Source organism: Periophthalmus magnuspinnatus, chromosome 18 (assembly GCF_009829125.3).
Source record: "Periophthalmus magnuspinnatus isolate fPerMag1 chromosome 18, fPerMag1.2.pri, whole genome shotgun sequence".
NCBI lineage: Eukaryota > Metazoa > Chordata > Actinopteri > Gobiiformes > Gobiidae > Periophthalmus > Periophthalmus magnuspinnatus.
The window spans coordinates 26,745,984-26,769,739 of record NC_047143.1 but is presented as its reverse complement, the minus strand read 5'-3'; the positions used below and the strand labels follow the sequence as shown (position 1 = coordinate 26,769,739).

The 23,756-nt window shown below is 42.3% G+C and overlaps 2 protein-coding genes across 3 annotated transcripts; both read left to right on the top strand.

The window, feature by feature from the left end:
• Window positions 1-30: 30 nt before the first annotated feature.
• phf23b (PHD finger protein 23b) lies at window positions 31-3,971 on the top strand. The gene is made up of 5 exons (XM_033983767.2): window positions 31-592; window positions 1,557-1,588; window positions 1,689-1,781; window positions 1,853-2,435; window positions 2,538-3,971. Exons 1-5 carry the CDS (start codon window positions 565-567, stop codon window positions 2,729-2,731), a joined length of 930 nt encoding a protein of 309 aa, XP_033839658.1. The 5' UTR covers window positions 31-564; the 3' UTR covers window positions 2,732-3,971.
• A 5,708-nt stretch (window positions 3,972-9,679) lies between these two features.
• On the top strand, window positions 9,680-22,725 carry LOC117386259 (phospholipid scramblase 2). 2 transcript variants are annotated; one of them, XM_033983596.2, is made up of 8 exons: window positions 9,680-10,143; window positions 11,058-11,147; window positions 14,920-15,191; window positions 15,715-15,757; window positions 15,856-16,076; window positions 18,119-18,280; window positions 19,901-20,062; window positions 20,139-22,725. In XM_033983596.2, the coding sequence occupies exons 2-8, from the start codon at window positions 11,135-11,137 to the stop codon at window positions 20,196-20,198; spliced, it is 933 nt and encodes a 310-aa protein (XP_033839487.1). In that variant the 5' UTR covers window positions 9,680-10,143; window positions 11,058-11,134; the 3' UTR covers window positions 20,199-22,725. The 2 variants fall into 2 exon arrangements, with proteins under 2 accessions (XP_033839487.1, XP_055084810.1); XM_055228835.1 differs by lacking the exon at window positions 9,680-10,143 and having other exon boundaries at window positions 11,031-11,147; window positions 20,139-22,717.
• Window positions 22,726-23,756: the final 1,031 nt, after the last annotated feature.

The window sequence follows — 23,756 nt, the reverse complement described above, 5'->3', positions numbered from 1 at the left end:
GGTTATTCGGGGGGATGTAGTTCTACGTGTGACACATGAAACGGTCCGAGCTGCGCACTGTACTACATTTCCCAGCATGCCCGGCGAAAACCACTGCGCTGGCATCCTGCGAGGCTTCTACCGCGCAGAGACGACACCGAGCGGAATTAAAGTCAAAACTCCAGTCGTTTTGTATGCCTACAGCGTCGAAGAGGAGAACTGCTTCAAAGTTTTCGTTTTGGACCAAAATCCATCAACAGTGTCTTGAATCGAGCGCGTTTCCAGACTCCAGTTCTGTTTTATTACCAGTGGTTATATAAATGCAGTGACGGCGGAGGCGCAGCGCGTTAATCGGTGGAGGAATTAGTATTTTGTCCCCGCGGAGATGTGGACGGTGTAGAGACGCCTCAGGGCGGCGTGGGACTCTGGATGGACACACACCTCCTAAAACAGTAGTTACTGAAGAGTTGAGAGGCACTTGGTGTTAGTTGTGCCGTCCTGTTCCTCTTGTTTCGCCCGGTGCAGAGCGCTCACACCGGGGGGAGCTCCTCCTGTCTCCCACAGCGGGCTGAGGCCAACACGACAATGCTCGACATAATGTCCGAACACCAAGGTATTTACTGCTCATTTCCTCACGTCAGATGGCAGTAGTTGTGTATAAATCACTTTGTTCGCTGCAGAGTATTGTCCGGAGTCTCTTGCGGAGGAGCTAGCTCGATGCTAACGGCTAACGCTGTGGCGCATGGGACATTTTAGCTGCATTAATGTGACACAAGGCTGATGTTCAGAGCTGGAAAATGGACGTTGTTCGTGTTCGTAGGTTCAGTAGACTTAAGTCAAGCGTGTATTTTACACTGTAAAACGGTGTGATGTGTAAAAGCGCCGAGGCTAACGCAGAACAAACAGAACAAACCCGAGTCCAAACCCTCCAAAACCTCTCCAAACGCTCCAAACGCGCTCAGGGCTCAGCGGACACACAGTCACCTCTTGGCATCGCAACTAAAACGTCGTGTTTTATATAAAATATGCATTAGTTGGTATTTATTGGCTTTATTTGACACTTGTAGAACTTTGAGGCTGGTTTTCTGTTGGTTTTACCATTAGCCTGGTGTTAGCTCACACTGGAGGGTCGTTAGCTTTAAGCGCGTAAAACAGCATCGATTTTCTGTTTAAAAACAAGACAGATATTATACAAAATTCTGCAGGAAGCTATAGTTTAATTTTTACTGAACAAAAATTCAAATAAAAAGTGCGGTAAATGTCAGGCTCGTGTGTTAGCTCCTCTGTGGCTCCTCTGTGGCTCCTCTCTGTGGCTCCTCTGTGGCTCCTCTGTGGCTCCTCTCTGGCTCCTCTCTGGCTCCAGCTGTGAGACACTACAGACTGTAACTGTGAGAAGTGAAGAGTTGGATGGTTTGTGAGGAGTTTCCAGAGGCTTCAGGTGTCTGCTGGTGATTGTTGAGGGTGGGACTGAAACTTGTCTGAAGCTGTAGTTACTCTGTAACGTTAAAAAGCTTAAGGTTGGACTTCTGATGTTTGGACATGGCTAACCTCTTGTGATCACTGTTTTTCTTTTGCAGAATCACTGTTGACGTGCAAAGCAGAGCCTTTGGTAAGTTTTTAGGTTCTTTTTTTTTTTTTTACCATGAATTGGTTCATAAGACTGGAGTGTTTTTTGACAAACTTGTTTTTTTTCTTCTGAAACGCTTTAGCCTCCAGAGAAGAAGAAGAGGACCGTAGAGGACTTCAACAAGTTCTGCAGCTTTGTCCTGGCATATGCTGGCTACATCCCAAGTCCAAAAGAGGTAAACTACTGAGTACAGGTATTCACCGCTGTTTGAAGAATCAAAGCATTACAACTACTGTTTTGTTTCAGGAGAGTTCCTGGTCTCCCACATCGTCCAGCTCTGCACACAGTTCAGGGTTATCGGCAAACGGCGGTGGGGGCAGCAGCTCCATGGGCAACCCATGGGCCGACGGAAGCTCGGACATCCACACCATCCATACGTTTGTCCGCAAAGCACGAGCCAATAAGGGCAAAAACATCCGACGTATGCACTCAGACAGCACTCTGCTGGACAAGATGCGACTTAAGGACTCTCTGTACGAGAGCCAGGCCAGCTCTAAAGCAGAGCGCAAAAAAGAGAAAAAACTCAAAAAACTGTCTCTGGGTTCTGCCATGACAGGAGCAGACAGCGGCAGCAGCGAAAGTGAAAAGAGGGCTCGCATTAAACGCAGCAAAAACTCCAAACAGCCTAAAGCCAAGAAGCTAAAGAGTTCGGGGCAGAATCAGATGGACACGGAGATAAGAGCAGGTAGAGACGAGCTGAACGCACACTCTGCATCCACGCCAGGCAGCCTGGGTAAGACGAGGACAGACGAGTCCCTGAGGGAGGCAGAAGTGAGCTCCAGTGAGGGGGAGACCTGGATCGCAGATGAAGACATCATGGTTGAATCAGGTACGTGCACATGTTACAGTGTTATTCAATGTAATGTTATACTGAAGATGAAACACTTTGAACTTAAAGTATTAATTTTTCTGTTTGTTTTTCTCTCTTCAGGTGATGATTCCTGGGACTTGATAACTTGTTATTGTGGCAAACCATTTGCTGGACGGCCAATGATTGAATGCAACCAGTGCAGTATTTGGGTGCACTTGTCCTGTGCAAAGATCAAGAAGTCTAATGTCCCCGACATCTTTTACTGCCATAAATGCAGAGACTTGAGGCGGTCAGGACACAAAAAGGACACCTAGAAGTGAAGAGGACAGGGGACACGTTTTCTCTGTCCTTTCCCTGTTCTTTTCTTTCGATGCCTACAGCCAAAACAGCCTGAGTTATGACCCAAGTGGAAACAGAAATGTCAGTTGTTTGTAGGATATAATTTGACAATCGTTCTTATTTATCTTTTACATTTTAGACTTTTCTTTGGGTACTGTGTAAACTGGACAGAAGTTGGGAGTGACAGCCAAGGTTAATTTGTTACCGAACAAATCCTATTGTAATGACTTAACGTGTGTGATATGTATTCTCACATATTGCGTCTCATTCGCTTCATGTCTCAGTTTCATTATAGAATTGAACGAAGCAATTGACAAATCAGCGAGACTTTTAGTTTTAAGTTTACATCTTTCAAACTGATACAAGCTAAACGTTTTTTCAAATTGATAATCTTTAGAAAAAGTCACTCCTTTTTTTGAGTAGTTTCGTTTCAATGCTAGACAGGCAGCTAGATTTGCTTTGATTGTATTTGGGGAGGGAGGGGGTAGTTTTGTGTTTGCTTGGTGATCACTGAAGGCATCTCCAGCTCATTCAGATAACTGATTTTCAAATGCTCTTGTATCTGAATTGCTAACCTATTAACAGTCATAACTACACGTTTTCAGCATAGCACTTTTTTAAAACAACCCAAACACCATTTCAGAAGCATACACTGGCGGCTACAACTGCAGTTTACTTAATCTGTAAAAGGCATGCACCGATCTTCACTTATTCAGCGCTTAAAGGCCCATAACCAATAATATTCAACGCGGTTTATGTGTTTTGTTTTATTTGTGCTTTTCATACGGAAAGACCTGAGGATGTAAAGTAGCTGTGTGGTAGTGTTGAACTATTTCACATCGGCGTTGGAGACTTGACCCAGACTGGCTGTAAAATGCGTTTTTCTTGTAAATTTATTTTTAGATGGAGATGGATCCTTCTCATGTCCGATGGAGTAAGTCGTTATGTACAGAAATTAATTTGGCGCCATGTTGGTGGCAGGATCGTTGTTTATATTTGATTTTACCGTGTCTGTTTCTGTTGGGAGAGATCTGAGGAGTCTCTGGTAGCAATTGCACTCTCAACGTGGTTCCTCTGTACATATTGTGTTCTTTGACAACTGTACATATGTGAAAGTGAAGATAAACTACCCAAGCAAAATCTATATTTTCTGCAGTCTGATATTGTTTTCTTTAATTGTAGCTTGAGAAATAAAAAAATCTGGGAAGATCTTTACTCTGTTTTGTTTCTTTTACAAACAACAGTGACACATTGGTGCACAGTAAAATCCAGTGTGTGTAATGTTCACTGTGTCCACTAGAGGGAGACATTTTTTATTTTTTTTTGCAAATCACAAGACAAAACCTAAAGATTATACTTAAATACATTTTACAGTGTGTACTTTTTACTTTTACTTCAGTACATTTGAGAGCAATATCTGTACTTTCTGCTCCACTACATTTTGAACAGAACTGAAAAGTAAAAAGTACTTTTCATGTGATTTGAGGAGTTATTTTTACCATGTTTGTGAAAACATCCTGAATAAAGTTTTCAAGTTTTCAAGTTCAAGCTTCGATTTTAAGCAAAACAAAAATAAAAACACAAAATTCATAAGAAAAATTAAGACACTAATTGGTTGTATTGTTTCTGTGACCAAAATAAGTCATTTTAATCAATATCTCTACGTTTACACTTCAACAAATGAACAACACTTGTGTCAAATACTTTTACTTTTTACTCTTAAAGTACATTTTTAAATAGGTACTTAAATAGTTCTTCATCCACAGCTGAAACTCGCTGGTCTTGAGGGTTGAGGACGTCCCAGTTGGGCTCATCTGGGTCATTCTGCAATAATAATAATAATTAAAAAAACATTATGCAAATTGTACATAACTCCTCCCACTTATTCTTAATGAAACTTACTTTTTCTGCCTTTTCTGTTTCTCCAGCCTTCAAACCTTAAACCGGCCGATTGAGTCAAGAGGAATGGCTTTTCTCCTAAAAACACAAAAGTCACGATTACACAAGTTTTACTCATTTAATTCCAGGAACAAATCCAGACACGTTTATTCAGACACATCCTTCACATTCTTGTTTTCTGATCTGTTCTAATGTCGTTTCCTCATCACAAACAGACCTGGAATTGTGCTTTTTTCTTCATTCACACATGTTTAACACACAAACCCTGCAGAAAACACTCTGTTCCACCTTGTGATGTCATCATGTGGCGATACAGGAAGTGCTCCGCTGTGTTTTTAAACTCCACACACCTTCATTTCTAAAATCATTTGGATCATTTCAGACAGTTTTTTGCCTGAACTAAAGGTAAAAGGAGCTGTTAACTTGAAAACTACCACTTGATGACATCACAAGGTGGAACAGAGCGAGTGTGAATGAAACAAAACACAACTCCAGGTCTGTTTTTGATGAGGAAACAACATTATAACATGACTTAAAGCTACAAGAGTCAGTTTTGTGCGATACAGGAGCATAAAAACAGAGCAGAACAGTGGCGTTTTGGGACAAACTCACTCTATTTTCAAACGTGGCATTATCGTTTTTGTTTCCTCACCTCTTTTCGCTCTTTCTGCGGATGTATTGGAACTGGTGCCGTGCTGCAGGGCGCTGGGTCGGAGCCAGAGGAGCCTGGATGTGCTCAGGTCCAGTGTTCTGTCGCTCCATCTCTGCAGCTCCATCACCTGCACAAAGATCTCCCTCCAAAAGTCGACCGGGTGACGCCTCCTGCGAGTCCAGCTCCTGTAAACGAAACCCTCACAACATCAGCTTTTTAGTATCTACAAGTAAATCGTAAGGACTGATCTCAGATGTTTTGTAAATAAATATTATCCAGATTATTAAGGACTCACTCTTTTGTTTTTACTCAACAAAGCAGCAGCCGCCATTTTATCTGTGATCCAGTGTAAAGCCAGAACCAACACGACGACTCTGGAGCAGAACATCTGAGAAGGAGCAGAGACAAAAACGTCATGAGAACATCGTTAGAGGTTTGATGAATCGCTGAAGGAAATATGGACGATATTGAAGCTAATTTAAGCCACTGACACAGTAATCCTAAAGTAGAATTGTATAAAGTCTCCACTGTAAATAATGATCCCAAAATGTGTAGTTTTGAGGGTCGATATTACGAAAGAAAAACATCAGAGCTTGGGCTGCGGCACAGAACGATTTAAAGAATTTACACAAAAACATGTTAAAAAGTCACAATGTGCAAAATAACTGCTCTAAAGTGAACCAGGCCAATGGAACAGAACACAAGTAAATAAAGGTTTAGTCCAGGTTTAGATCTGCATTTTTACTCTCACCTGTGGTCCTGGTTTAGTCCTGGTTTAGTCCTGGTTTAGTCCTGGTTTAGTCCTGGTTTAGTCCTGGTTTAGTCCTGGTTTAGTCCTGGTTTAGTCCTGGTTTAGTCCTGGTTTAGTCCTGGTTTAGTCCTGATTCTGTCCTGGTTTAGTCCTGATTCTGTCCTGTTTCTGTCCTGGTTTAGTCCTGGTTTAGTCCTGGTTTAGTCCTGGTTCAGTCCTGGTTCAGTCCTGGGTTAGTCCTGGTTCAGTCCTGGTTCTGTCCTGGTTTAGTCCTGGTTCAGTCCTGGTTTAGTAAAACAGTTCTAAAATGCTCTCACGTTCGTGTTCTTCTGTGTTTCTTCTGCAGATGTTGGACTCTGGTCTGTGTCCTGAGCTTGGCCCTCGGTCTTTTATCCTGTCTGGGTATGGGTGGGCTGACGGGGGCTGATGGGGGCTGACGGGGGCTGATGGGGGCTGACGGGGGCTGATGGGGGCTGGCATGGCGGGCGGTTTAGGCTCTCGGTCGGTGGCATTGTCCTGCTCAGGGTGAAGGGTCTGAGTGCTGATAAGATCCTCCAGCGCACGTCGAAAAAGACTCACAATGAAGGAGTCCACGCCCTCGGCCCCTGTGGACCTGCTGACATGAGCTCAGATGGACTCAGGATAAGACGCCGTGATGGAGCTGGAGGAGGACGCTGGAGGAGGACGCTGGAGGAGGACGCTGGAGGAGGACGCTGGAGGAGGACGCTGGAGGAGGACGCTGGAGGAGGACGCTGGAGGAGGACGCTTGTTATGGTTTAAACAATGTGCTTCAAAAACTGATCCATATAAATTGTGAGTAGAAGCTCTGGATCTTCTTCTATGATCTGGTCTCTGCAGGTGGACAGTCCTCGCTTCATGTGGACGAGGTCAAGTCTCTCGTGGTTTTGTTCTCGCCTGAGGGTGGAGAGGGTGGAGCGTGGGATTGACAGGTGGATCTTTGGAGCGTCTGCAGTGAAGTCGCTGTTTCAGACTGAAAGACGAGTCCAAACACAAAAGGTCTAAGCCACAAATCTACCCTCAACTATGGTCCTGGTTTAGTCCCATTTTAGTCCTGTTTTAGTCCTGTTTTAGTCCTGGTTTAGTCCTGGTTTAGTCCTGGTTTAGTCCTGGTTTAGTCCTGGTTTAGTCCTGGTTTAGTCCTGGTTTAGTCCTGGTTTAGTCCTGGTTGAGTCCTGGTTGAGTCCTGGTTTAGTCCTGGTTTAGTCCTGGTTTAGTCCTGGTTTAGTCCTGTTTTAGTCCTGTTTTAGTCCTGGTTTAGTCCTGTTTTAGTCCTGTTTTAGTCCTGGTTTAGTCCTGTTTTAGTCCTGGTTTAGTCCTGTTTTAGTCCTGTTTTAGTCCTGGTTTAGTCCTGGTTTAGTTCTGTTTTAGTCCTGGTTTAGTTCTGTTTTAGTCCTGGTTTAGTCCTGGTTTAGTCCTGGTTTAGTCACATTTTAGTCCTGGTTTAGTCCTGGTTTAGTCCTGGTTTAGTGGCTGCTGCTTGTTTAGAGATAGAGGGAGGAGCTCGGAGTAGAGCCGCTGCTCCTCCAGGTGGAGAGGAGGAGTGGCTGAGGAGGCTCGGGCGTCTGTTCTGTCACATTAACAATCTTATTCTGCATTTGAAGCAGAATAAGATTGAAACGACTTTACATCATGACACAAAGACGATTCCACTGAACTTAAATAAAGTGCATCAATAAAAAGCCTCAACTGCAACAGATAAATCAAGTTATTTATTCAACCTGGAAAAATGGAGATTATTTCAAAATATATAGTTGAGGTTTCACATACAGATGAGATGATGTCGTGATTATGGAGACGATGTTCAGGGCATGTCTCACTGGGAGGACGCCCCGGGAAAAGATCCAGGACACGACGGAGGGACTGTGTCTCTGGGCTGGACTGTGTCTCTGGGCTGGACTGTGTCTCTGGGCTGGACTGGGAACGCCTTGAGGTCCCACCGGAGGAGCTGGAGGACGTGTCTGGGGTGAGGGAAGTCTGGGAGTCCCTGTTTAGACCGTGGATAAACAGAAAAAGAGGGAGGGACGTTGTATTTTATCCCCACGTTTTATCTACGTTTGCGTTTTACAACTTTGTGTGTTTCTGCAAATCGATATTTCCTGTAGTTTTCAGTATTTTAAGGAAATCTTCACGTATCTGTGTCACTTCTGTTTTACAATTTAAACTCGGCACCATTTTCCAAAAACAACTCCCACTCCCACTCCCACGCCGCTCCTCCGTCGGCACGTCCGCACCAAACAAAACAACGACGGGGATGCGGGGATGAAGAGATGGATGGAGAGATTGTTAATGAAAGGACGGGGCGGGGGTCGGTCTGGTCCCATTCGCCGTCACACACGTTTTCACTCTTCCTTCTTTTCCCGCCCTGTGTAATTGTGTCTATTTGGGGAAAGTGAGCGTCGCCAAACGGAGCGCGCGGCGACAGATCAGGCGTGTAGAAATAAACCGCGGAAAGACTCGGGGTCGAGGCCAGATAGACGACACAGATTAAACCATTACAGCTCCAGTTTGGACTCATTGTGTTGTTTTTATACCGTCGTTTTAAGGCTTTGTTTGCCCGAGCGGTCGATAAAAACACGCCAAACTGAGCATTGTTTATGTGAGTCCAGCAGGTCGTATCCAGATCGAAATCTCTCTTATTCAACGCTGTGTAAAAATATGTTTGTCGGGCACGTGCTCCTCAGACTTCCTTCGCTCCCCCGCCCGAGTTTACGACCCTATAAGTACACGGGATTACAGCACCGCCGCATTTAGACACGGCGGGACAAAGATGTAACAGTGAAAAGACAAAGTTAAATCCGTCAACTGGACAAAAACAAGTCTCTTCTTCAGTTTTGGTCAGATTACTGCTGGACACGGCCTTATATCTGTCTGAAGGAGGCGCTAACGACGCTCCACGCTACAATTTTAGCGTAAATTGGCCTAGATTTAACCTTAAAAGGCCTATTGGCTCGCTTTATAGTTCTCTTTGTTTGCTTTGTTTGCTTTGGGTCTAATGATGGAGTCATATATGAGGGATATGTGGTGTTTTTCTTTCTTTTTTTTCCTTTTATTTATTCTTTATTTGTCAGGGGCCATGTACAAATTGATTAATCTGACAAAAGAAAAGATGATTTGTACCAGATTTAGCTCGTGCTGCTTTACGTGGACAGGTGTAGTCTCTGGACGGGTGTAGTCTCTGGACAGGTGTAGTCTCTGGACGGGTGTAGTCTCTGGACAGGTGTAGTCTCTGGACAGGTGTAGTCTCTGGACGGGTGTAGTCTCTGGACGGGTGTAGTCTCTGGACAGGTGAACACACATTAAAATACACATTACATAACAAATACATTGAAAGGCCCTCAATCAAACTCAAGGAAACACTGGAGCTTTAAACAGCTGTAATGTTTTTATTTGTGCAAAGTCGCAAAAAAAGAGATGAAAAATAATATTATAAAGATGATATAATATAAACCTACTGTATATATTTATGCATAAGCTATAAATGCATTTGGTTTGCCTGACAGAAACAAAAAAAGAAAGAAAAATAAGAAAAAAACAGGCTGTAATTGACTTAAGCCTACCTGTTGTTGTGGTTCTGGCGCCCTCTTGTGGTCATAATGGGTCCAGCAGCGCCGCACGGAGCTGATAACACACAGACTGCTCGTGTTTTACAGTTTATCTTCATGAAACAGAAGGAAACACGCGGTGTGCATCATGACATAACACAAAACAACCGCAGCAAGTCATGTTTTTGAGTCAGTTTTTCCACATCTGAGCAAAAATAATTAAAAAAACATTTGCTTCCTGGTGTTAGTTTTGGTTCATAAATATCAAAACCGCACAAGAATCGGTTTGCAGCAGCGTGAAAGAACGATTCTCTGGTGTGTGTTGGAGGACAGGGGGTCGGAAGGAGGAAACTGGAAGAAATGTTCAAGAGGCGGAACAAAAGCAACAGCGCAAAGAGGAGAGGTCAGAGACAGAAAGACGACACGAAATCCTCTTTTTACTCCTCCAAAACTGGGATTTACTCCACCTTTTACCCCATCACTCATCAAACCAACCAGGAAGCATCACCTGAACTCAAAAAGGTAAGGTTTCACTGCGTTTATGCGCGTTTAAACTCACATTTTTAAAGGTTTTGTTGCCAGGTAAAAAATCTGAGGCGGTGACGTCACGTACGGAGATAAAAACATGACAACGAAAATAAAAAAATAAAAAAATAAATAAGAAAGTTATGAAAAAACAAACCAAAGCTAAACATGCTTTTCTGCAAGAGATGGGGGAAAAAAAAAAAGTAAGTGACCACCCCCCATCCTCCAGGCCACGCCCACCTCCCAGGACCACGAATGAACAAGTGATTTTTTTTCAAGAAACAAAACTTTTTCTTTGTAATTTTGATGCATTTTTATCCTGATTAACACTGAATCAACACAAGAATCAGAACAGAATCAGAGCAGGCAACATGAGTGATTTGTGCACAAAAAACATATTTGACACCATAAAAACAATCACATTTTGAATTATTGTTATTAAAGTGCAAGGTTTTATTAGACTAAGCATCATTTTAAAGAGTAAACTCACTTCCACTGTAAGTTTGATCCATTTTAAACACATCTGCGCCTTGGTCGTTTCTGTTTGTTGATTAAAAATAAGTTCTCACACTGGTTTCTGTCATAAACAAACAGTAAAAGCACCAGACTTTTGAACGGCTCTTTGATAAATGAAAGAGCCGAATGTCCCATCACTAATGAAGCAATGAGACGAAGACAAAGTCCCACCCTGTGCTGTGTGTCCTTTGTGTCACTTCACACGAGCGTCAGTGGAAAGAGTCGTGTTTAAAGTGTCATAAAGTCATCGACGAGTGGAAACATGTAGATACACAGATTAACGTTTGGACCAAAGTCTCATGATGCTCGTGTTTGATTTCGTTGTAACTCCGAGTGTCCGGCTCCCACTCCCCCCTCTTCCTCCTCTTCCTCGCTCATTCTCTCTGTTGCTCTAGAGACCCGGGGAGTGGACGAGGAAGTCTGACCTGGTTTTGGTTCCAGACAAACAGAGCCACACCGCCGACGTCTCACCATGTCCGGCCCCGGTAAGTGATTTACGACTGGAAAGTAGATTGGGCTGATATCTTTTGACTTTATTCTGGAGGTTCCGTTGAGTCAGACGTGCAGCGGAAAATGAAACTTTCCACTTTGTAATGATTCCTGTGGGGATGAGGGATGAGGCGGAACGATACTGGAACATTTTCACTTCATGCAATATCCAAAATAAGGGTTTTATTTGGCCCAGAAAGTCATAATGTTTGAGCTTTTATTTACACAAAGCTGTTCTGTCGTTACTGGAGAGAAATAACAGCGACACAGCACATCTGGATCAGTTTAGTTTTATTTAATTTTGTTTTAAAGGAAATAAAAGCTGTTCTCAGTCTCTAGTTTTATCTTTATTTATACAGAGACTCAATGATCCTGCATTTTTTATTCTACTCTTGTGTCTGTAAATCAAGATATGAACATTAATAACAGAGAAAATACAAACAAAAAACCAGACGCAGCTGTGAGAATAAACTATGAACCAAAGTGTCCGGTTTAGTTTGTCCTTAAAATATATAACATTTTATTTTTTAATTGGTATCGGCAGGTTCTTTAAAGCCGTAGTGTCAGAATCAGAGCTGAAGCTGAACTCTGTGCGTCTCCAGTGTGGGACTGTTCTCCCTGAGCCTCTGTCCTATTTGGAGTCTGTGGAAACACTCCCCCGTCCCGCCATTGGGATTCCCAGAATGCCTCTGTGATAACAGACACGAGGAAACGGTGCAGAGGCATGTTTGGAAAAAAATCACCTTAGTCAGTTGGACCTGCTCTTCTCGCCCCCTCCTCCCTTCCTCCTCCTTGTCCCTTCCTCCTCTCCTCCCTTCTTCCCTTCTCCTCTCGTCCGCTCTTACCTTCCTCCTTTCCCCTCCTCCCATCCTCCTCCCTTCCTCATTTCCTTCTCCCCTCCTCTCCACCTCTCCTCCACCTCTCCTCTCCTCCACCCTTGCTCCTCTCGTCCCCTCTTACCTTCCTCCTTCCCCCCCTCTTCCCATCCTCCTCTCCTCCCTTCCTCCCTTCCTCCTCCCCTCCTCTCCTCCACCTTTCTTCTCTTCTCCCTTCCTCCTCCCCTTCTCCTCTCGTCCCCTCTTAGCTTCCTCCTTTCCCCCCTCCCCTCCTCCCATCCTCCTCTCCACCTCTCCTCTCCTCCTCCCCTCCTCTCCTCCTCCCCTTCTCCTCTCATCCCCTCTTACCCCCCCCCCCTCCCTCCCCTCCTCCTCCTCTCTCTGTGTGTGTCTGTGGTGACTCCACATACTGGACGTCTGTACCGTGTCGTGTAAACGTCGCACTAGTGCATGCTGGGTAAATGTCTTAAAGGCCCATATGACTCTGATCTGCTCTGATGTCGTGTCCTCGTCACACACAGACCTGGAGTGTTTTTTAGTTTCATTCACACATGTTTAACACACAAAACCTGCAGATCTTCTCTCAAACTGAAAACACTCTGTTCCACCTTGTGATGTCATCATGTGGTGATACAGGAAGTGCTTCACTGTGTTTTTAAACTCCACACACCTTCATTTATAGAATCATTTGGATCATTTCAGGCCTAGAGTTGTCACTTATCTCGACTGAACTAAAGGTAAAAGTGGGAGGAGTTAACTTGAAAACTACCACTTCATGACATCACAAGGTGGAACAGAGCATTTAGGGTGACTCAAACATGTGTGAAAATCTTTTATTTTGAAATCCTGTGGCGTTGGATCGCTCTGTCCTGCTGAAATGACCCAAACCAGTCAGACGAGTTTGTGTCATCGCGGAGGCGCAGCACAGATGAAAGATCAGTGGAAAGTTAAAGCTCTACATAAACCAAAGAAGAGACAGTTTTTTTGTTGAGTGAAGTTGTGGTTTTGTGGTTCTCAGCTGCTCTTTGGTGGCATCATAGACTTTATATATAAATGGGCAAACAGGAAGTGGTCATGTGCGCGCTTCCTGCTGTCACTGTCACTCCTCTCTCTGTCTCTGCTGCTTCAGACTCATTTTGGTCTTAAATGTTCGTATTAACCCTCTACATGATCCTGGGGTTTTTATTTTGAGTTTATTTTTTCCATTTTTTTTTTTTAGTTACTTTGACTTTTTTTATTTTTTTATTTTAAGTTTATTTTTTTTACTTTTTTATTTATTTATTTATTTTTTAGTTAATTTTTTATTTATTTTATTTTGAGTTCATTTTTTGTTTTTTGTGTTTTTTGTGTCAGGTTTGATTGACAGCGTTGCTAAGCGCCTGTTCCCTTCTTCAACAGCCTGGCTCCAGATTTTTCATAAAAGTTTAATTAATTACACAAAAATAAGAAAATTATGATTATTTCTCTTGACCTGTGTTTTAACCCTTTAACCCCAGAGCACCCCCTGCTGCATAAATGTGCGTAACTGTCTCTTTAAATGTGTAATTTTTCATGTCACATGGCAGGAAACTCTTTGAATCACAGAATTAAACTGTTTATATCTTTTAGAAATGTAAAATAGAGAAATGAAGGTGTAGTTTGATTAAATATTATAAAATTTAGGCCTGACACTGAGTTTAGAGTAAATAAAAGTCACACTGCGGGACATTTTACTGTGTTTTGTTAAAATGCACAAACACGACTTCATTCTAAAATTATGTGTAATTTATAGAACACATATTTGTACAGAGCTGAGTTTAATTTTGGAGGAAGAATAGTTTTATTTATAAAGTCATTTAGAGTCATACACCTCAAGGGGGCGCCACATTAAGTTCCCGTCTACATTTGTACGTGAAATAAATAAAACCGGATCCCAGAAAGTGAATTCCGGACTGTTCCTGGTCTGTTCTGGTAAATTTCCGTGTGAGATTTGGGGATTACAGGTGGATTATGGGTCTTTAGTGACACGGGGGAATCCTGGATGAGCCAAACACAGATGGTCACGTCACTGTATCGAGCGTTCAGTTTATGAAAAATACAACATTTTTGAGGTCGTTTTTTACTGTGGGAACTTTTTCTTTGTAATAATGGGCCACTTTCAGTTATTTTTGTGTACTACGATGAGATTTGAGCTGTATAAATAACTCACTGAGCCCCAGAAGTGGAAAAAATAAACAGCCAAATATGTGTTTTATTTTGATAAACTGAGAGAAAAATAAAGGTAAAGATAAAGGAGAGTGTGGGGCCCATCAATGTGATTTATACCCGGGCCCCAGAATTTGGTTGTACACCCCTGCAGACCTGTACTCCTTTCCAATCAAAACCTGTATTATTTGACAGATTATTTTATTTATTTATAAGGATTAGGAGAGTGGAGTGAGAGTGGATTTGAGAGTGAATCATGAGTTTAATCTGTCACTTTTCTGTTTAAATTGTTGTTTTTGGATGAGCTTTTGTGCAGTTTGAGACACACACTCTGATCGTAGATACTGAAAAGTCTTAAGAGCTTGTTTCCATGGTCGCAGTAACCATGGTCCATACTGGCTTTAACGTCAACTGACAAACATTTAGCGTGAGCAGAACCATCTTCTGTTTTTGTGACTGGACCTGTGTTATTCACTGGGTGAGTCTGAAATGTGTTGAAATCTTTTGTTTTTTCACATCATGACCTCTTGGGTTTTGTGTGTTTTGAAATCAAAAGTCTCTGGAGCACGTGACAAAGTTCCTTAATAAACATGTGGGAGTCACTGGTCTAATGTTCAGTGTCATTTGTTTTGTGTGTGAACAGCAGAGACGTTTCTTTTCCTCAAACCCGTCCTCACATGAACCTCCTCCTTCATGACACTTTGACTGAACCTCATGTGACTTAATGTGACTTTATAAATGTTTGCAGTTTACCCAGGTGTCCCAGGACAAAGTCCCTACCCGATGCCTGGCCACTCGGTCGCGCCTTACCCTCACCACCCGGGATATGGAGATCCCAACCAAGCTCCGCCCCCTGTCGGCTTTAACATGGGCTACAGCCAAGGTCCTCCACCAGTCATGTACCAGCCAGGACCAGCCGTGGTGCCGGAGTATGGAGGACCTCCAGGAGGCATCGCCCCGGCCCCCGGGGCGCCCGCTGTCCCTGTGGGGGTCCCACCAGGACTAGAATACCTCACACAGGTGAGACGCCTATGAACACAAACATGCAGCTTTTAGAACACACATCTGTGATACTTCCTGTTTTTTGTGTTAATTATAGAATAATTATTATAATTATAGATCATAATTTGTACTTCTATTTCTACGAATGTTTTACCTTTACCCTGTTTTCCTCTGTGGCCTGTTCTGGACCACTCCTTTATGTTTTGTTGATTGTGAAACGGTCTCAGGTGTCACTGAGGTGTGTGCTTAAAGCTCAAACTGCTTTTCTTGGTAAAATGGCTGAACATTAATGAGTCACTTCTGACTCTTTAAACAGGTTCAACCATGAGCTTTGTTTTATGTCTCTGTGGAAAAACATGTTCACAATGTGACATCTGGACCTTTGCATTGCAAATGATCCCATGTCCATATGTCTGTGTATTTGTATATCTGTATGTATATCTCTGTGTATGTGTATCTCTGTGTATATCTGTGTATGTTTATGGTTGGTTGTTGTAGTGGTTGTATTTTTTATGACTAACACAGTTTTTCTCGGTTGTAGATCGATCAAATCCTAATTCACCAAAAAGTGGAGCTTTTAGAAGGTAATGAGTGTGTGATTAACAAACAGGTGCAGTTTAATGAGTTCTTCACGTCCTTGACACCTCATTTCTCTTGTTCTGTGTTCTCTGTCCACTCCCAGCTTTTATTGGCTTTGAGACTAATAACCAGTACGAGATAAAGAACAGCCTGGGCCAAAAGATCTACAAGGCCAAAGAGAAGAACGACTGCTGCACCAGGAACTGCTGCGGGTCTCTGCGCAGCTTCGACATGAAGATCAAAGACAACATGGACCGAGAAGTGATCCGCCTCATCAGGCCCTTCCGCTGCGTGTCCTGCTGGTGCCCCTGCTGCCTACAAGAGGTCAGAGGTCAAAGGCCACTGTCCAGGGCTCAGTATTAGATAAACCGTGGCTCTGTATTAGTCACAACAACTGAACTGAACAAAGAGCCTGAGTTAATCATCCACAGATCAACAGCCTCTGATCAGTGTTTACTCTGCACTTTCACTGTCAAAAGCCTCTCATTTAGTGTTTTTTTATTTAATTTTACTACTTTTAAAATTTTATATAAACACAGAAGACAAATCAAATATATGAAGCAAGATATATGGAATTATGTAGTAAAGAAAAAAGCAAAATAACTTTTTCTACAAAGCAAACGCTGGATACTCTGAGAATTTGAATATAAAAAATATAATATAAATACTAGATGTTTTTTCCTTTACAATCTGATGTCTTCTGTCTTCGATGGCGCAGACTGGCAGCCTCGCTTCCGTCAGTCTGCCCCAGGGCCGCTGTGGCTGTATCTTACCATCACCATGTGTGGAAATGAATGAATAATGACTGTAGTGTAGAGGCTTTGAGAGGCTTTGACAAGTGTAAGCCTAAAAATGTAGAAAGTAGTAAAAATATAGAAAAAAGCACAGCTGGTGGAGCTTTTGCCCACTGATGTGAAGGTTGTCGGTTTGATTCCCGCTCCCACAGATGAGCGCTGTTGTGTGTGTGCTCTGGTGTGTGACTGTGTGTGTGACCGTGTGTGTGACCGTGTGTGTGACCGTGTGTGTGACTGTGTGTGTGACGGGGTGTGTGGGGGTGTGTGTGACTGTGTGTGTGACTGTGTGTGTGAACATGTGTGTGACTGTGTGTGTGACTGTGTGTGTGAACGTGTGTGACTGTGTGTGTGACTGTGTGTGTGACCGTGTGTGTGACCGTGTGTGTGACTGTGTGTGTGACTGTGTGTGTGGGGGTGTGTGTGGGGGTGTGTGTGACTGTGTGTGTGACTGTGTGTGTGAACGTGTGTGTGCTCTGGTGTGTGAGTGTGTGTGTGACCGTGTGTGTGACTGTGTGTGTGACTGTGTGTGTGAACGTGTGTGTGCTCTGGTGTGTGAGTGTGTGTGTGACCGTGTGTGTGACTGTGTGTGTGACTGTGTGTGTGAACGTGTGTGTGCTCTGGTGTGTGAGTGTGTGTGTGACCGTGTGTGTGTTTCCTTGTTTTAAAGCTCTGTGAGTGACTTGCAGGTGGAAACGCGCTGTATAAAAGTGCGAGCGTTGACCACAGACTCCAGACTCTTCGCCCTGTGTTTCTTGCGTCTGCTCGTCGCTCTGACTCGATCCATGTGAGGCTCGTTACCTTTGTTATGTCACATCACAATGAGCCCGTGTGTTCTCCACCTTTTTACTTCTCATTCCTCACGGACCATGTGACCTGCGACTCGTGATGTTTATTTATAATCGTCAGTATCAAGAGGCAACAGCCCGATTTTTTAAGCCTGTTTTTGAGTTTTAAATAAATAAAATGAAGTAAATGTGACCATGACGAAGAAAGATGTAGGTTTTAAAGATCTTAAAGTTAAAACTAAAAGACACCGCAGTTGAAACTTTATAAATCTTTACTTTTATCATCTTCAAACAGATCTGTAGTCAATACGTTGTGTCGTTCAGATGCATTTTGTGGCATTTTCAGAGTTTTTAATGAAGCTTAAACATTAATTTCAGGTCTGTGTCACAATAAAACGCGATGTTCTTGAGGTTGTCGTGGAGAATTACTGTAAAAAATACTACCTTTTGTCAAATGGATCAGTTTAACCTCGGCTCTGTATAAAAAAAAAAGTGGAAAAGTAGCACCAGCAGATCATCGTCGGGACTAAGTTTGTGATTTTGGTTCGAATTTCCAAATGACACAAGCCCCAAATTCCTTTTATTGCACCAGAATAAAAACATGAAGCTTTTACTGCGTTACCGTTAACTTCTGTATATGGTGGCTCAGTTGGTAGAGCGTCCCACAGATGAATACTCTTGACGTGTCCTTGGGAAAGACACTTAACTATACACTTAATCTGTATAAATGTGTTCGTGGCGACTTGAAAATGTGACTTTTTCTCATATTTTATCGTGTGTGTTGCAGATGGAGGTCCAAGCTCCGCCCGGCGTCACGGTCGGTTACGTCAAACAGGACTGGCACCCGTTCCTGCCCAAGTTTTCCATTCAGGGCCCGAACAAGGAGACCGTGCTGAGACTAGAGGGGCCCTGCTTCGCCTGCAACTGCTGCGGAGACGTCAACTTCGAGGTACATTTATCGACGCTTTTTATTGTCACGAAAATGAATTTTTAAGCACGAAATATCGCGACAGAGAAGTGATAATATTGAAACTACTTTATGCCTTTGACACAGTAACAATAAAACAGAGAAATAGATGTAGACGTTTCATATTCAACCCTCTGCAGCTCAAATCTGCGTCCTGATTGGCTGTTGGACTGTAGACCATTGTGTCGTGCGTCCTGATTGGCTAAGGGACTGTAGACCATTGTGTTGTGCGTCCTGATTGGCTAAGGGACTGTAGACCATTGTGTCGTGCGTCCTGATTGGCTGTTGGACTGTAGACCATTGTGTTGTGCGTCCTGATTGGCTGTTGGACTGTAGACCATTGTGTTGTGCGTCCTGATTGGCTGTTGGACTGTAGACCATTGTGTTGTGCGTCCTGATTGGCTGTTGGACTGTAGACCATTGTGTTGTGCGTCCTGATTGGCTAAGGGACTGTTCTGCACCGACAGAGGCGCCTACAAAGTTGTGAACTTTGAGAGAGTTTAAACAAGAGAGAAATGTGACAAAATGGTCTAAGACGGGACAAAGACGGGACAAAGACGGGTCTAAGACGGGTCTAAGACGGGTCTAAGACGGGTCTAAGACGGGTCTAAGACGGGACTAAGACGGGACTAAGACGGGTCTAAGACGGGACTAAGACGGGACTAAGACGGGACTAAGACGGGACTAAGACGGGACTAAGACGGGACTAAGACGGGACTAAGACGGGACTAAGACGGGACTAAGACGGGACTAAGACGGGACTAAGACGGGACTAAGACGGGACTAAGACGGGACTAAGACAGGACTAAGACGGGACTAGAGTAGGACACAACCAGGGCTCAACTAGGACTAGACCAGAACTACAGAAAAAATAAACTAGGATCAAACGAGGACCAAACCAGGATAAGTGTTACCCAAGGACTAGACCAGGACTAGACCAGGACTAGACCAGGACTAGACCAGGACTAGACCAGGACTAGACCAGGACTAGTGTTTAAACAAGAGAAATGTGAGAAAATGTTAACGCCTGTGTGAGAAAAGTGTATAAAGTGTGTGGTGAGGGGTTTTACAGACAAAAACAGAGAATAATATCCAAAATAAAGCTGATACTTCGCAGATTTTGCCTGTTTTTAGAACTTGACCCCAGCGATAAACGAGGGACCACTGTACACACTAAATCTGCTAATTGTATTTAAAGCCCAACCTAAAAAAAAAAAAAAAAAAAAAGATGACTAAAAAAGACTAATGAAAGACTAAAAAAACGATGTTCTTCAGTTCGGATGCTTTTATTGCACAAAAAAGTAGAAAAAAAACGTGTGTCCGTACTGTGAATGGGCTCGCATCTCCACAAACCTGACTGTTACTTGGCCTGTCTCTATGGAAATGTTGTTCCTTTGGCTTTAATAAAACTTATTTCCATGGAGAATGTTAATGCCTGTGTGAGAAAAGTGTATAAAGTGTGTGGTGAGGGGTTTTACAGACAAAAACAGAGAGAATGATGTAAAAAAATAAAGCTGATACTTCACAGATTTCACTTATTGTGGGTTATTTTTAAACGAGGGATCACTGTACTGTCTAATTCTAAACTTGTTTTTCTTCCAGTTAAAAGGAAAAGATGGGGATCACGCCATTGGCCGCATCAGTAAACAGTGGAGCGGCCTCTTAAAGGAAGTTTTCACCGACACGGACAACTTTGGGATCCAGTTTCCGATGGACCTGGACGTGAAGATGAAGGCCGTGCTGATGGGCGCCTGCTTCCTCATCGTACGTCCGTCGTTTAAACTCATTTTCCTTCTTTTCGTGTCGTTAATTCACTGAGCGTGTTTTTCTTTCTCAACAGGATTTCATGTTCTTCGAGAAGGTCGGCGAGGCGAACCAGCGCAGCACCGTGTTTTCATAAACCAGACCACGCCACGAGAGCGAGGACGTTCTGCTGGGGACGTTCTGCTGGGGACGTTCTGCTGGGGACGTTCTGCTGGGGACGTTCTGCTGAGGACGTTCTCCTGGGGACGTTCTGTTTCCTCTTTGTTTAAAGACTCAGACCAAAGCAAATCTTTATTTTTTTAAACAATCACAGTGACAAAAGGTTTAAAAGTCCCATAAACTGAGCTACTACCAAATATTTACAGCAGCAGCGTGCAAAAGATTTAACAACGGATTAAACAAGTACTACTGCGCTTTGGTACTTAAGTAAAAGTACAGATACCACAGCAAAGAAATACTCAAGTAAAAGTTAAAATATCAAATTAAAACTTCAATTTAAGTAAAAACACAGATACCACAGCAAAGAAATACTTGAGTAAAAGTAAAAATATCACATTAAAATTTCAACTTAAGTAAAAATACAGATACAAGAGCAAAGAAATACTCGAGGAAAAGTTAAAATATCAAATTAAAACTTCAATTTTAAACAAAAGTACTAAAGTATCTGTTTAAAAATATGGTTAAAGAGTAAAAAGTAAAACTATTTCACGCAGATTTTCTTCAAATGTGATGATTTCGATAAAGAAAATGATCAAACCAAAATTATTTGTATATTTTTGTTTTGCTCAAATTCTGAATGTGTTAAAAATAAACCCTCAGCCTTTTCAGCAGGTAAATAATCAAATACTTTTACTTTTCAGTCCTGTTCATAAATGCAGGAAGCTCAGATACTGCTCTCAAATGTACTCAAGTACTTTTTACAGTGGATATGTTTTACTTAAGAGCACATTTTCGGTGTCTGTACTTCTACTTTCACTTTGTTACTTCCCACTATTGGGTTAAACTTCTATTTACTAAAAACACTTAATCACATATCGACTTTTAGATAATTTTCCAAACCAAAATGACTTTATTAAACCAAACTCACAAAACAAAATGGTGGGTTTTCGCAGGTTTGTCGTCTCCGTCTTTTTTAAATCCTTTATTTTGTGTAATCTCGTTAAAACTTTTGCACAGTCCAACATCTGCCAAATTTGATCGAGCCGATTCTTTTTTTCCGTCCAAAGATTAAAACATGTCGTGCCAACAGAAAACGAAGCGAATGTCATCAAAATGTGTAAAAAGTCCGATTGTAAACGCTCGTGCCTGTCCGTGTAGTAACTGTAGTATTCGTTTGTGTAGTACTAACACGAGGCTTTAAGTCGTGTGTGAAGCTCTGAAGTACATGTACTAACTGTGTTTACAAATGTGTTTTTTTTTCTCTTTCGTTCGGGGCCGGGGCGTCGCTACGTGTAAATAAATTCTCGCCGGGTGCCATGGTTACGGTAAAGCAGAGACTGAACTTTGACCGTCCGGTAGGCCTGTCACGATAACAAATCTGAAGTTTGATACATCGCTGAAGTAAAAACGATAAATGATCATATTGAAACAGATTTTTAGAGCTGGTTTAGTAACACAAAAGCAGATTTAAACCACAAAAACGACTCGAAATGTACACATATTGTTAAAAAAAAACACAAAAAACAACAAAATGAAACGCTTTAGCTCTGTGTTTGCGTCTGTAATGAGTCATAGAAGTTATTATGTTGAGTTATTAAGTTGTTAAGTTATTAATTTAACCTTTTACAGCTTAAATCCAGGGGCGGCGCCAGCGAGGGGGCTTCAGGGGGCTTCAGGGGGCTTCAGGGGGCCCAAACCTCCCCAAAAATGACCAATACTCCTCCATAGCTCAGACTTTTGCCCCAATTTCAACAAAAATTTGTGTAAAAATGAGACTACAATGAATAAACAATTGCGTATTAGGTTTTATGAGTCACTAGAGGGCGCTAACTGCAATTAAATCAGTTTAAAACAGCGAAACAAACTGTTAAAACGCTCTAAATTAACTTTTTCCTCGAGTCTTGGCACCTCTTTAGCTCCTCCAATCAAAAATGTCTGGTCAAAAAGTCAAAAAATAACCCAAAATGTTCTATTAGTGCAAAAAAAAAAGCACTCAAGGTGAATATTAACCCAAAAACATGACTCGAGCGTTTATATTTTAGCCATAAGTGGATGTCGTGATGATTGTGACGGGCCCGTGAGCGAGTACATGCTTCACATTTTTATTCTAATCTCGTGTGAGGCGTGAAAACCTGAAATAGGGAAGTTGTGGTTTGACGCTCTGTCGACACATGACATGAACGTGTTTAAATAACCAGACGCAGACTCGCGGTGGATAAAGAAAATGAGATTATAACGGGCCAGTTTGAACCGTTTTCAGAAGTTGTGACGTTTCTGGGTTTACCACTAAAGCCTGGACTCAGACTGAAGTCCTGTCCACCGCCGCCTTAACGTTAAAACCTCCAGATCAATACTTTAAATCAGTCAAAGTGTTGAAATCACACTGTTTAAAATGTGTTTATACAGTTTATAGTCGGCCGTTTGTGCGTCTTTTGTCAGACGTTTTTTTTACATGTAAACTATGTTCTTAGAAATAAAAATAAAGTATAAATGTCTACAGTTTCTGCCGTTGTGTTGTGTTTCTTTGGTAAAGTGACGGTGCTGGAAAAGTTTGGGGAAAGCCCAGTGAAACATCTGCGTTCACTTAGAAAAAGGAACCGCAGAGAAATCCTTCCTTCCTTCCTTCTTTCCTTCCTGTTTGTTCACAGAGCTGAAGGTCGGTGGTTCAAATCCCGCGTAAACAACGTAAATGACAAATGCTGTTGTTGTGTCGTCCGGCAAGACACTTACCCGCCCTCGTCCCAGTGTGTGTGAAGTGTTTTTAAAGCGTTTTTAGTGACATGAACATGAAAAGGTGCAGTATATAAAAGTATGAGCATAAATCTACTTCATTTAAATAAATATATGTAAAAAATACACATTAAACTCTCACATTTCTTTTTAAATCCTTGGCTCTAGCGCCATCTACTGGAGACACAGAGAGGAGCACAGGGGCGTGTGTCTGTACATGTCCACACAGGTTTATGAAGGACATTTAGGACAAAATAACATGAGACTTGACTCCAGAACTGTACAGTTAGTGATGGGACTTTCAGCTCCTTTGGATCCGAATCTGTTGGATCAGTTCATTTCAAAGAGCCGTTCAAAAATAATGTCTCTTTTTATATTTATTTACATGACAGAAGCCTCATTTTATCTACAAACTGATCACACAGAGGAATAACAAAGGCTCAGATGTGTTTAACCTCCTCAGACCTCAGCTCTTCTGTGGCTTTATTCATTTCTCTTTGTTATTTGGACCTGATGAGTTTAAAAATAAATAATTATCTTTTTACATTATGTAGTTTTTGAGAAAAGTCACCTCATATGTGGACATTTTAATCATTTTGGTAAAACATTTGAATAATGATTTACAAAAACTATTAAGAAACAGCAACATTTGTCCTGAGTAAAAACGAAATCTGTGTCTCTTGAACAAAGTGTCTCGTGTGAAGAGACAGGAGCAGGAGACGTGTGACTTTACAAAAAAAAAAAAACATATTCTGAACATTCTAAACTCTTAAAAATATTCTAAATTGAACATTTTTGCATCGTT